The sequence below is a fragment of the Piliocolobus tephrosceles genome, chromosome 14, assembly GCF_002776525.5.
Source record: "Piliocolobus tephrosceles isolate RC106 chromosome 14, ASM277652v3, whole genome shotgun sequence".
In the NCBI taxonomy this organism is placed as follows: Eukaryota; Metazoa; Chordata; class Mammalia; order Primates; family Cercopithecidae; genus Piliocolobus; species Piliocolobus tephrosceles.
Window position 1 is genome coordinate 34,219,951 of NC_045447.1, and position 12,808 is coordinate 34,232,758.

The 12,808-nt window shown below is 41.7% G+C and overlaps 1 protein-coding gene across 2 annotated transcripts in view; it reads left to right on the forward strand.

Moving 5' to 3' along the window:
• The window catches only part of ABCA1 (ATP binding cassette subfamily A member 1), a 146,677-nt gene that overhangs the window by 124,463 nt on the left and 9,406 nt on the right, over positions 1–12,808 (forward strand). For both annotated transcript variants that reach the window (XM_023202438.2, XM_023202430.2), the window contains exons 34-44: positions 1,103–1,208; positions 2,694–2,768; positions 3,290–3,459; positions 4,644–4,821; positions 6,781–6,896; positions 7,007–7,151; positions 8,689–8,812; positions 9,890–10,019; positions 10,285–10,405; positions 11,187–11,249; positions 12,164–12,270. In XM_023202438.2, coding sequence (XP_023058206.2) covers positions 1,103–1,208; positions 2,694–2,768; positions 3,290–3,459; positions 4,644–4,821; positions 6,781–6,896; positions 7,007–7,151; positions 8,689–8,812; positions 9,890–10,019; positions 10,285–10,405; positions 11,187–11,249; positions 12,164–12,270 — 1,335 coding nt within the window. The remainder of the gene's footprint in view (positions 1–1,102; positions 1,209–2,693; positions 2,769–3,289; positions 3,460–4,643; positions 4,822–6,780; positions 6,897–7,006; positions 7,152–8,688; positions 8,813–9,889; positions 10,020–10,284; positions 10,406–11,186; positions 11,250–12,163; positions 12,271–12,808) is intronic.

Genomic DNA, 12,808 nt, shown 5'->3' on the forward strand with positions numbered 1-12,808 from the left:
CTGGCACCTTTAGCTCAGGAGGAGGATGGTGTTGTAGGTGTCTTGGATTGAAGAAAGACTTGGAGATTGTCACTCACACACTCACGGGTGCCATCTCACCGTAAGGAGGACAGAAGCCCTGTGAATGTGTGGAGCACGCAGGGGCACAGACAGATTTAGATTAGGTCTGCTTTATAGAGCTTCTGCCTAGAGCATCGTAGCTCAGTGCCTAGTGGCCCCTCCAGAGGCCTCTGAAATGTTTGATGTACTGATTTCCTTGAGGAGAATCAGAAATCTCCTGTGGGTGTCTAGGGATTTCAAGTAAGTAGTGTTGTGACGGGAATACCTACTTGTACTTTCCCCCCAAACCAGATTCTCAAGGCTTCTTAAGGACTCAAGGACAATTTCTAGGCATGTAGCAAGGGACTAAGAAGGTCTTAGAGGAAATAAGAAGCACCAAAACCATCTCTTTGCACTGTATTTCAATCCGTTTTTCCATCTGGGTTTTGAAGGAACAGGTGGGACTGGGGACGGGAGAATTCTTGAGGCCAGTTTGTCCATCATGAAAAATGAGATAGCTGATGTGGCTACCTCAGGGGGCCCGAAGGCTCCTTGTTACTGATTTCCACCTCTTCTCTCTGCCTTTTCCCCAAGGGCCAGGACCCTTGGATCTCTGGGCAGAGCAGACGCAGGCCCCTATAATAGCCCTCAGGCTAGAAAGGAGCCGGGACCTGCGTATAAGGCCAGTGTAGCCTACTCTGGACAGTGCGGGGTTCCCACTCTCCCACCTTCCCATCTGCTTGCCTCCAGACCCACGTTCACGCCCGAGTCACTGGGTCAGAGGAGCATCTGTGAGATGAAACACCATTCTTTCCTCGATGTCTCAGCTATCTAACTGTGTGTGTAATCAGGCCAGGTCCTCCCTGCTGGGCAGAAACCATGGGAGTTAAGAGATTGCCAACATTTATTAGAGGAAGCTGACGTGTAACTTCTCTGAGGCAAAATTTAGCCCTCCTTTGAATAGGAATTTGACTCTGAACCTTGTGCACACACGCACTGAGTCTGCTGCTGAGTGGTATGTGCACCCCCCTGTCTGGGTTTTAATATCAGGCTGTTCTTTTAGGTATGGCGGGTTTTCCCTGGGTGTCAGTAATACTCAAGCACTTCCTCCGAGTGAAGAAGTTAATGATGCCATCAAACAAATGAAGAAACACCTAAAGCTGGCCAAGGTACAATATCTATCATGAGACGTATCAGAAAAATGGGTGGGTAGCTGCTGGGATGTAGGAGTAGTTGGCAGGTTAAATGGATCACCTGGCAGCTCATTGTTCTGACTATGTTGGCATACAGAGCAGTCTTTGGCATTTAGTGATTTGAGCCAGACAAAACTGAATTCCTTAGTTGTACATTTAAAAGTGTAGGTCAAAAACAAATCCAGAGGCCAGGTGCCATGGCTCATGCCTGTAATCCTAGCACTTTGGGAGGCCGAAGTGAGTGGATCACTTGAGGTCAGGAGTTCGAGACAAGCCTGGCCAACATGGTGAAACCGCGTATCTACTGAAAATACAAAAAAAAAAAAAGCTGGGCTATTGGTGGCACACACCTGTAATCCCAGCTACTTGGGAGGCTGAGGCAGGAGAATCGCTTGAACCCTGTAGGCAGAGATTGCAGTGAGCTGAGATCACACCATTGCACTCTAGCCTTGGGCAACAAGAGCAAAACTCTGTCTCAAAAAAAGTTTTTTTTTTAAATTCAGAGATTTAAAAGCTCTTAGCGGCCAGGTGTGGTGGCGTATGCCTGTAATTCCAGCACTTTGGGAGGCCGAGGTGAGCGGATCACAAGGTCAGGAGTTTGAGACCAGCCTGGCCAACATGGTGAAACCCTGTCTCTACTGAAAAAAATACAAAAATTAGCTGGGCATGGTGGCGTGCAACTATAATCCCAGCTACTCGGGAGGCTGAGGTGGGAGAATTGCTTGAACCTGGGAGGTGGAGGTTGCAGTGAGCCGAGATTGTGCCACTGTGCTCCAGTCTGGGCGACAGGACAAGACTCCGTCTCAAAAAAAGCTCTCAGAACAACCAGTTTTACAAATTTGGCCAGTTGGTAAATAAACTGGGTTTCCAATGTACTTTGCTGGAACAATCACTGACTAAATAGGAAATGAATCATTTTCTTTTTGAAGCTGGCAGGCTGGTCTGCAGGACCTTGTAAGTACTCACTTCGTTTCTCTCTGTCTCAAGTTTCCCATTTTTAAGTGAGAATTAAGGGGCTCCGATAAAATGGACCCTAGGATTGTGGACAGCAGTGATAGTCCTAGAATCCACAGCTCTGCTTTTGAGTGATGGACCCATGTATCTGGCACATCTGCAGGCGGAGCATGGTTCTGGCTCTTCAGATGATGCTGGTGGAGCACTTGGAGGAGTCCTCACCGCACCGTGATAACCAGACATTAAAATCTTGGGGCTTTGCATCCCAGGATTTCTCTGTGATTCCTTCTAGACTGGTGGCATCATGGCAGCATCACTGCAGTAGATTTCTGGTCACTTGGTTCTCAGGAGCCGTTTATTTCATGGCTTCAAATTTAATTTCAGTGAACAAGGTAGTAGTGGCATTGAGCTTCACAGTGCCATCCTGTCGTCCGCAGGTTCCAGGTTGACTGTTGCCCCTTATCTATGTGAACAGTCACAACTGAGGCAGATTTCTGTTGTTTACAGGACAGTTCTGCAGATCGATTTCTCAACAGCTTGGGAAGGTTTATGACAGGACTGGACACCAAAAATAATGTCAAGGTAAACCACTGTCTTTGTTCTAGTAGCTTTTTGATGAACAAAAATCCTTATGTTTCCTGGAGCACTTTGAACTCATGGTAAAGTTGGCAGGGGCATTCACAACAGAAAAGAGCAAACTGTTAGCTTTACAGGCGAGGCAGTACGGTATAGTGTAGTGATTCAGGGAATTTGCTTTGCCACCAGACATAACAGGTAAACTTGACTAAGTCACTTAACCTATCTAAGCCTCAGTTCCCTCATCTGTGAAATGGAAACAATAATCATGGCTATCTCTAAACTGTTGTGAGAATTCAATGAGTTAAAGGTATAAGGTCCTCCCCACAGCGCCTGCCCACATAGTCAGTGATCACTGTGTCCTGTACACTATAATTACTTCGCCATGTTCTCTGATCATAGTGTTTTGCTTTGGTACATGACTAGAATTTCTTTCTGAGGTTTATGTGCATGGTTGGTGTGTGTGCATCTGCCTGCAGGAACAGGGTTTGGGAGCATTACTTTGTACCTGGTATGTTTTCTTTCAGGTGTGGTTCAATAACAAGGGCTGGCATGCAATCAGCTCTTTCCTGAATGTCATCAACAATGCCATTCTCCGGGCCAACCTGCAAAAGGGAGAGAACCCTAGCCATTATGGAATTACTGCTTTCAATCATCCCCTGAATCTCACCAAACAGCAACTCTCAGAGGTGGCTCTGTAAGTGTAGCTGTGTCTGAATGGATGGAGTGGGGCAAGGAGAGGGTCATGGAGGAGGGCAGAAATATATGAAGCTCATTGTAGGGGAACAGCTGCAGAGACCATTACATTATGATAAATCTGGGTTGATCCAGGCTCTGGGCAGAAGTGATAAGTTTATGAATTGGCTGGTTGGGCTTCTTGAACTGCAGAAGAGAAAATGGTACTGATATGTAAAAATCATAACATTTAGTGAATTCATATAAAGGGAGTTCAAAAATTGTTAAGTAAATTATAATTTAATTATAAGTGTTTAATCAGTTTGATTTGTTTAAAAACCACTGTTTTAAACTTGGTGGAATATGTTTTTATTAGCTTGTATCTTTAATTACTAATTTAAGCTGTGTGTGTGTGTGTGAGAGAGAGAGAGAGAAGTTTAAAGCCAGGATGAGCTATTTTAAAGTATGCAGGCGTTGGAGTCATACAGATCTGGGTTTGAATCTGGTCTCTAAACTTTATGGATGTATGATTTAACTGAGGCAATTCATGTAAATTGCCAAGCCCAGCACTCAGCACAGAGTTGATACTTAGCACACATTAGATGCCTTTCCTGTATATGGAGCATGGCAGTTCCTGTTTCTGCTTAACTCCTATAGGATACTAATATAGGACACTAGGATCTTTATACCAAGACCCCGTGTAATGGGCTTATAAGACCATTCTTCTTATAAGAATCTGATAAAATTTTTGTATGTGTTAAATCAATAGGCTACATACTGTTATTTTCAAGTTGATTTACAGCCAGAAAAAATTAATTTATTTGAGTAGTTGCACAGTAATATTTCTGCTCTCATTTAGTTTTCAAGCCCCACTAGTCCTTTGTGTGTGAAAATTTACAACTTACTACTCTTACAAGGTCACGAACAGTGGACCAAAGTGAATACCATTAACCACTCTGACTTCCTTCATTAGTTTTATTGTGGCAGTGGTATCACAATTTGACCTCAGTAGTGTCAGTTTGGCATTTACATTGTCATATTTCTTGACTTAAAAATAATCATCTTAACCCAGAATAAAATGTGTCTGGTGAACAGATGTTTTTCCTTGGGCTGTGCCTCAGATATCTGTGTGTGTCCGTGTCCTCACTGATTGAGCCCCAATTGCATCAAAGACCCCTCAGATTTTCATACCCTTTTTCTTTCCAGGATGACCACATCAGTGGATGTCCTTGTGTCCATCTGCGTCATCTTTGCGATGTCCTTCGTCCCAGCCAGCTTTGTCGTATTCCTGATCCAGGAGCGGGTCAGCAAAGCAAAACACCTGCAGTTCATCAGTGGAGTGAAGCCTGTCATCTACTGGCTCTCTAATTTTGTCTGGGATATGGTAAGGACACAGGTCTGCTGTATCTTTGTAATGTCTGTCAGGGCCATGGATTGATAGGGATAAGAAAGAAAGAGCCCTGGCTATCATCAGGAAATGTTCCTGCTACTCTAAAGATGTATGAAAAAGGAAAAGCCAGAGGCAGGTGATGACTTTCATGACACCAATCACAGCATTGGGTACCAGAGTTCATGTCACACCAGAGGGAAAAATCTGTACACAATGATGAAAATTAATACCACTGCCACTTAAGTTCCTATGTGAGAACTTTCCCAAGAATCAGAGAGATGCAAGTCAAAACTCCAAGTCAATGCCTCTGATTTTTCTGATGGGTTTTAACCTCCAGAGTCAGAATGTTCTTTGCCTTACTAGGAAAGCCATCTGTCATTTGAAAACTCTATACATTTTATCAGCAGCTTATCCATCCATTGCAAATATGTTTTTGTGCCAGCTACAATATATTGCTTCTATGTGGACCAATACGGGGGACTTGAAGGAATTCTAAAGTTCTAATTATTGTAAAGTACAGTTGAAATGTATCTCCCTGTAACTTCCATTAACTATAAGCTACACAGAGCAAATCTAATGCTTCTCCCACTGAACAAGTCCCTGAATATTTAAAAACAACTCTCATACTCTCATTTAACCTGAGTATTCCCCAGATAAGATGATATATGAGAATATGTCTTGTAACCTCCAAAGCACTGTACAAATGTGAGCAGTGATGGCGGAGATGATGATGAGGTCTTTGCTGTTCATACCAAGGCTCTTAGACTTTGTCACTCTTCTGATCCGATTGTCCTTGTATGACCATGCTCTATATTGTTAATGTCCCGTTTCAAAAGCAAAGCCAAGAATTAACCTCGTGTTCAGGCCGTGGTCTGAATGGTTATGAGTCTAGAGGGAGTTAATCTTCAGCCCACACTTCTATTACTACAGCACAAAGACTTTGCATTTTGGAAGGAGCACTGTCTTACTGGCAACTTAGTGGTGGTAAACCAAAAACCTCCATTTCACACAAATGATTGTGAAATTTGGGTCTCCTTCATTCTATACAAATTCATTTTTTTTTGAACCTAAACTTTATATTTATCCATATTAAATTACATGTGTTTTATTTTTGTTTTAGCTTGATTCAGTAATTACTCCAGTCAGTAAACACAGACTGAATGCTGTGTCTGCCTTATGCGAGGCATAGGTGATTCAGAGATGAAAGGTCAAGTCCCTGAACCCATCTCTTACCTTCCTGGGTATTATCTGTAGCTCCTGAAATTTGCTAGAAGCATGTCTTCATCTAAGTTGTTGATAAACACATCAAGTAGCACAGGACTGAGGCAGAGCCCTGTAGTCAGAAGCTGCAGTTCTTCTAGCAGCTAACAAGCTCACTGTCACTTCCCTGCCTGTGCTTACTCTGCCGGCTATGAATTCTCATAATTGTCCTATCGTCAAGTCTTTATTTCTGCATTTTACTGCTTGATACACTGTCAGGACAGACTTTAAAATTATTCTCAGTGCGATGAAACAATTCTGACATTCATGTTATGAACAGTTACCTCATAAATAGATTACATGTGAGATTGAACTTGGGCAGACTGTAATATAGCATTAATGATGAAACAGACACAGTCATCTTCGGGAAGAAGAATGGAAGCTTATTTGCTGCCTGTGAAATTGAAATTACTCTGACTGGGAATCCATCGTTCAGTTTACTGAGCGTGACACCTTGGCTTGGCTGTTGGAAAGACAGAAAGGGCACGTAGTTTATAAAATCAGCCAAGGGGAAAATGCTTGTCAAAGTGTATTGTCCGGTATTTTGATTAATAGTTTATGTGGCTTCATTAATTCAGAGTTACTTTCCAATATGTTTATCTGCCCTTTCTTGTCTAATGATGGTGAAGACTTGTGTGATGCATTGTATATTTGATTTAGGGGTAAACTGTATGTCTTTGTTTTCACTTTTAGTGCAATTACGTTGTCCCTGCCACACTGGTCATTATCATCTTCATCTGCTTCCAGCAGAAGTCCTATGTGTCCTCCACCAACCTGCCTGTGCTAGCCCTTCTACTTTTGCTGTATGGGTAAGTCACCTCTGAGTGAGGGAACCGCACAGTGGATAAGGCATTTGGTGCCCAGGGTCAGAAGGAGGACAGGGGACTCGGTAGACACTTACCTTTTTGTGTCTCACCAGGTGGTCAATCACACCTCTCATGTACCCAGCCTCCTTCGTGTTCAAGATCCCCAGCACAGCCTACGTGGTGCTCACCAGCGTGAACCTCTTCATCGGCATCAATGGCAGCGTGGCCACCTTTGTGTTGGAGCTCTTCACCGACAACGTGAGTCATGCCGAGAGAACACTCCTGCTGGGATGAGCATCTCTGGGAGCCCAGAGCACAGTGTTTAATTTTACTCTACTTGTCAGTGGCATTGACGCTGCTGACTGCCTTGTCCTTTCTGCAGAGTCTGTCTTCCCTGAGAAGGCAAAAGCACCTTTCTTTCTTGCTGTGCCGTACATTTTGCTGGTCGAGCCTTTCAGTTTCTTTTGACAGTTTCTTTTTTTTTCTTTCTTTTTTCAGTGTTGCTTTTACCAAGAGTAGCTCCTCTGCTTTCCACTTTGCACACGAGATCTGGGCGACGCCATTCAATCCCAAGACTTTTACCATCACCCTTCTTGGTGTTTTTATTGTCATCTCTAAGATCTATGCCTTTAGCCTTGTTCATAACCTTGAACTCTAATCTCACATTCTCACTTGCCTAGTGGATTGCTCCATTTAGATAGTATATAGATACTCCAAACTGGACATGTCCTAGTTTTCTTCGCCTTCGGAACATAATGCTTTTCTTACCATCCCTGTCACACTCAGTGGCACTACCATCCACTCGGTTGCCCAAGCTGACTCTTAGAGTTATCCTAGATGCTTGCTTTGCTGTTGCAGATTTCCCACATTCGACTGGTTGTGTTGTCAGTTCTTCCAGGTATGGACCTCTAAAATAAGGCTTCCTCTCCATTCCGGTTGCCATTGCCTTTTTCCAAACACAGCACACAAGGCCTTTTACAGTTGCACAACTCTTCCTGTCCATACCCACCACACCCTTTCCCAGCTGTAAGCTTCAGATGAGTTGTCCCCAACCACCATGCTCCTGTAAGCCTGGTTTGAAATGCCCTTCTTCTGTCACAGGGTCCGGTAGTACATCTCTTACCCTTCAAGATGTAGCTTAAATGTGAAGCTTTCCTTACCTGCTGGGAGGTGTTCTCTCTTTTCTCTGTGCTCTCAGAGTCCTCAGTCCATGCCTCCAGTACAGTACACATCCACTTACATGGTAATTTCCTGTTTACATACTTTCCTACTCGGAGTGGAGTCTGTTTCTTACTAACTTTTGCCTCTCCCATGCCCTAGCACAGCGCATCCAGCATATAGCCCCTTACTCAGTGGCTAGATATTTGGCCACTATTGTCTTGTGGGGTCATAAGTTCTGATGTATTTGAGAAGAATTTCTAAAATTCTGACAAAATCCTGAAACTCAAATATTGACCCAGACATGAGCAATTTGCTTTTAAATGCTAAGGGATTTTTAATGGATTTGCTTCTGATTAAATATAGCCTGTTTCTAAGCTTTATTCATTATTTCTCCATACCTAGACCATTTCTTCAGATTTTCTAAAGAAGAGCATTTTATTGCTACATATCATCAACTATGCCTGCTGCTATTTAATTGGTATCTGAATTAAAAGGTCCAGTTTGTCCCTAGAGAATCAAATTTTTCTTTATTCCCGTATTTCAGAATTTGATACATTTTTAGGATAAACCATGAATGACATCCATTTTCTTCTCCCTCGCCCTCCCTTCCCTCCCATTTTTTTTTTTTTTTTAGAAGCTGAATAATATCAATGATATCCTGAAGTCCGTGTTCTTGATCTTCCCACATTTTTGCCTGGGACGAGGGCTCATTGACATGGTGAAAAACCAGGCAATGGCTGATGCCCTGGAAAGGTTTGGTGAGTGAAGCAGTGGTTGTAGGAGGCTTTAATGGAGATGGCACTCTACATAGGCCTTGGTACCCTGGACTTTGTTTTGGAAAGAAGCAGGTGACTAAACACAGGATGTTCCCCCACCCCCATGCCCAGTGATAGGGCTCATGCCAACACAGCTGGTGGTGGCATGGGTTTTGTGACACAGTCATTTGTCTGTGTCTCCGATAGCATTGAGAAAAGTGAAAGGGCAGTTTTGAAGGTAAGGATAATAGTGGCATTTGCTTGGATCCATTGGCTAATGCCACTGACTGGGTTGGTCAGAGGCCCTCGAAAAGTCAAACCACAGCTTTGAGAATTAGAAGGTCAGGGAATCAGAAGGAAAGATGCTGACTTTGGCTCTATTAGGCGAATCATGTTCCTGCAGATGAGGGCACATATTATCTTTTACACAGTCTATAAAATGATAATGTATTACGTCTTTTTCTACCTTTAGAATGGTTAAAAATATTTCTCCTGTAGCCATATGATTATTATTCATCCACTGGCTAATATAGTCAAATGGGCCATATTATTTAGTGGTCATAGAAGAGGGGCTTTTTCCAACTTGGGGTACAAAGGAGATATATAAGAAATGTAAGGAATATTTACATGGAACTAGATTTAATGGAATCTAGTGATTAAATTGATTCATTAGGATGTATGCTCCTGAAAGGAGCATCTGCTTAAAGTGCTAATATTTCTTATTACTAAAACTTAGAATTTCTTAAAAATAATGTAAAAATTCCTTGGGTTGTTTCCCTTTTTAAAAGGATTTTTGGCATGTTTCATTAAAAAAATACTAGATATCTTCAGTGAAGTCACAAATCGAATACACATTAGCTCTGAAATTCTGATTGCTACTAGGCCATAAAAAGTTTTCCCATATCAGACTTGGAAAGTGATCACTTGCTTGTTACTTTTTTTTCCTCCTTGTCATGGGTGATAGCTATTGGTGTTTATTGGAAGATCGGTGAATTTTTAGGAACATAGACCCAAATTTGAGGAAGGGCCATGGTTTTTGATCTCTCCATTCTGACTGGATCTCTGCATTGTGTCTACTAGGGGAGAACCGCTTTGTGTCACCATTATCTTGGGACTTGGTGGGACGAAACCTCTTTGCCATGGCGGTGGAAGGGGTGGTGTTCTTCCTCATTACTGTTCTGATCCAGTACAGATTCTTCATCAGGCCCAGGTGAGCTTTGTCTTAGAACCCATGGAGCACGTGGCTGAGGGTCACAGGGGAAGCGCACAGGGAAACACTCACCAATGGGGGTTGGATTGAACCGAACTCAAAATATGTGATAAAACTGATTTTCCTGGTGCAGGCATCCCGCGGCCCCCTCCCTGCCCATCCTGGAAACTGTGGCGAGTGGGCTTTATAATACCCCGTTAGAGACTGAATCTTTGTCCTGAAAAATAGTTTGAAAGGTTCATTTGTCTTATTTTTCCCCCCTAAGACCTGTAAATGCGAAGCTCCCTCCTCTGAATGATGAAGATGAAGATGTGAGGCGGGAAAGACAGAGAATTCTTGATGGTGGAGGCCAGAATGACATCTTAGAAATCAAGGAGTTGACGAAGGTGAGAGTGTAAAGGTTACAATAGCTCATCTTCAGTTTTTTTCAGCTTTATGTGCTGTAATCCTGCAGTTTGCTGACTTGCTTAATAAAAGGGCATATGTTCCCAAAATGTACATCTGTACCAAGGTTCTGTCAGTTTTATTTTAAAAACACCATGGAGACTTCTTAAAGAATTCTTACTGAGAATACTTTTGTAATATGAATTCCCGTTCTTGAATATATTGGTTTTATATGCTTACATTTATGTGTTAGTTATTAAAACATACTAGTATTGTATATCTAGTTAAAACCGAGGTAGGGAGAATAAATGGTTGATTTTGAGTTTCATAGTCCAAAAAGCTGATATATTGCCAGTGCCCAAGAGGGTCTATATCAGCTCTCCAGAGGCCAGCATCTCCAAATTTTACTTTTTTGTAATCTGTATAGTATTTGCAATATTTTTATTACAAATTTCTACTCTGTGGAATTTAATTTTTAAAATACCTGCAACACATATATATGTTGAATAAATGAAAAATTATGTAGATATTAATGAACAATATGGTTCTAAAGAGACGGGTTAAAAAGTAAGTTCACTTTTATTTTGAGCTTCAGAATCATTCAGAAGCCAGTTGCGACAAACACAGACTAAGGCTCTTAGCACATCAAATATGCCTATGGCTTAGGCTTATTGACAAGTCTTATGTTGTGGTGTATGTGGTTTATAGTCCTGCCTTCCACAGTTGCTTGGGAGAGCTGTGAGTCACTGAGGCTCACGAATGTTTACATTTTGTTTGTTGCAGATATATAGAAGGAAGCGGAAGCCTGCTGTTGACAGGATTTGCGTGGGCATTCCTCCTGGTGAGGTAAAGACACTTTGTCTATATTGTGTTTGTCCCTATTAATTCAGACTGTCTCTACCCAGTCAAGCGACAATGCTTGAGACGGGGTAAAAGCGGATTTTAAAGGCTTCTCTATTTATGCCAGGATAGAGCAATTAGTCATCGAGAAGAAAGGGACCCTGTATGTCAAGAGAATGATTTTAGAGAATCCAATGCAATTTAAGAAAAAGCATGGGGCTGGGCGCGTGATTCCTGCCTGTAATCCCAGCACTTTGGGAGGCCGAGGCGGGCGGATCACGAGGTCAGGAGATTGAGACCATCCTGGCCAACATGGTGAAACCCCGTCTCCACTAAAAATACAAAAATTAGCCGGGCATAGTTGTGTGTACCTGTAGTGCCAGCTACTCAGGAGGCTGAGGCAGGAGAATAGCTTGAACCTGGGAGGGGGAGGTTGCAGTGAGCCGAGATTGTGCCGCTGCACTCCAGCCTGGTGACAGTGAGACTCCGTCTCAACAACAACAAAAACAGAAAAAGCATGCACATCTAAAACATGCTTTTGTGATCCATTTCAGATGGTGATGACATTCAAATCGATTTTTAAAAATAGATTCTCTCCTTTCTGGTTTCTGTTTGTGTTCTTTTATGCCCTTTTGCCAGAGTAGGTGGTGCAATTTGGATAGCTGGCTTTCATTACTGTTTTTCACACATTAACTTTGGCCTCAACCTGACAACTCAAATAATATTTATAAATACAGCCATACTTAACATGGTCCCATTATGAGATACATATTTAAATATCTGTACACTGTCTTAAAACCAAGAAAATATTTGATTATTTGCTGATATTTAAGAATGAAGGTTTGAGGTGGTTACCTGTTAGGGGCATTTATATTCATGTTTTTAGAGTTTGCTTATACAACTTAATCTTTCTTTTTCAGTGCTTTGGGCTCCTGGGAGTTAATGGGGCTGGAAAATCGTCAACTTTCAAGATGTTAACAGGAGATACCACTGTTACCGGAGGAGATGCTTTCCTTAACAAAAATAGGTGAGAAAAGCAGTGGCCTGTATTTTGCTGCAAAGACTTTGTTTTTAGTTTATTTAAAGAAATAGATTGTTATTTTTGATTTCAGTGGTACTTTTAGAGTTCATAAAAATGTTGAAATGTAGTAAAGGGTAAAGAAGCACATAAAATCATCCACAATTTCAGTATCTAGAGATAATCACAATTTACATTTTCCTTTCAGTCTCATTCTCTTCTTTTAACAGTTTTATTCAGGTATAATTGACATACCATATAATTTACTTGTTTTTTTAAGAGTACAATTCAGTGATTTTTGGTAAATTGAGAGTTTCGCAACCATCATCACAATCCAGTTTTAGAACTTTTCCATCACCCCAAATCTATCTTATATACACATATAAATGTGCCATAAAATTGAGATCATACTGTATATAGAGTTTAAAATTAGCTTTTATTGTTAATGAGTGTATTATGAATATTTCCCAATGGGTTACATTTCCTAAGATACAGAATGTTACATTGCTACATAAAATTTCCCTATGTACATGTACTTATAATTTAT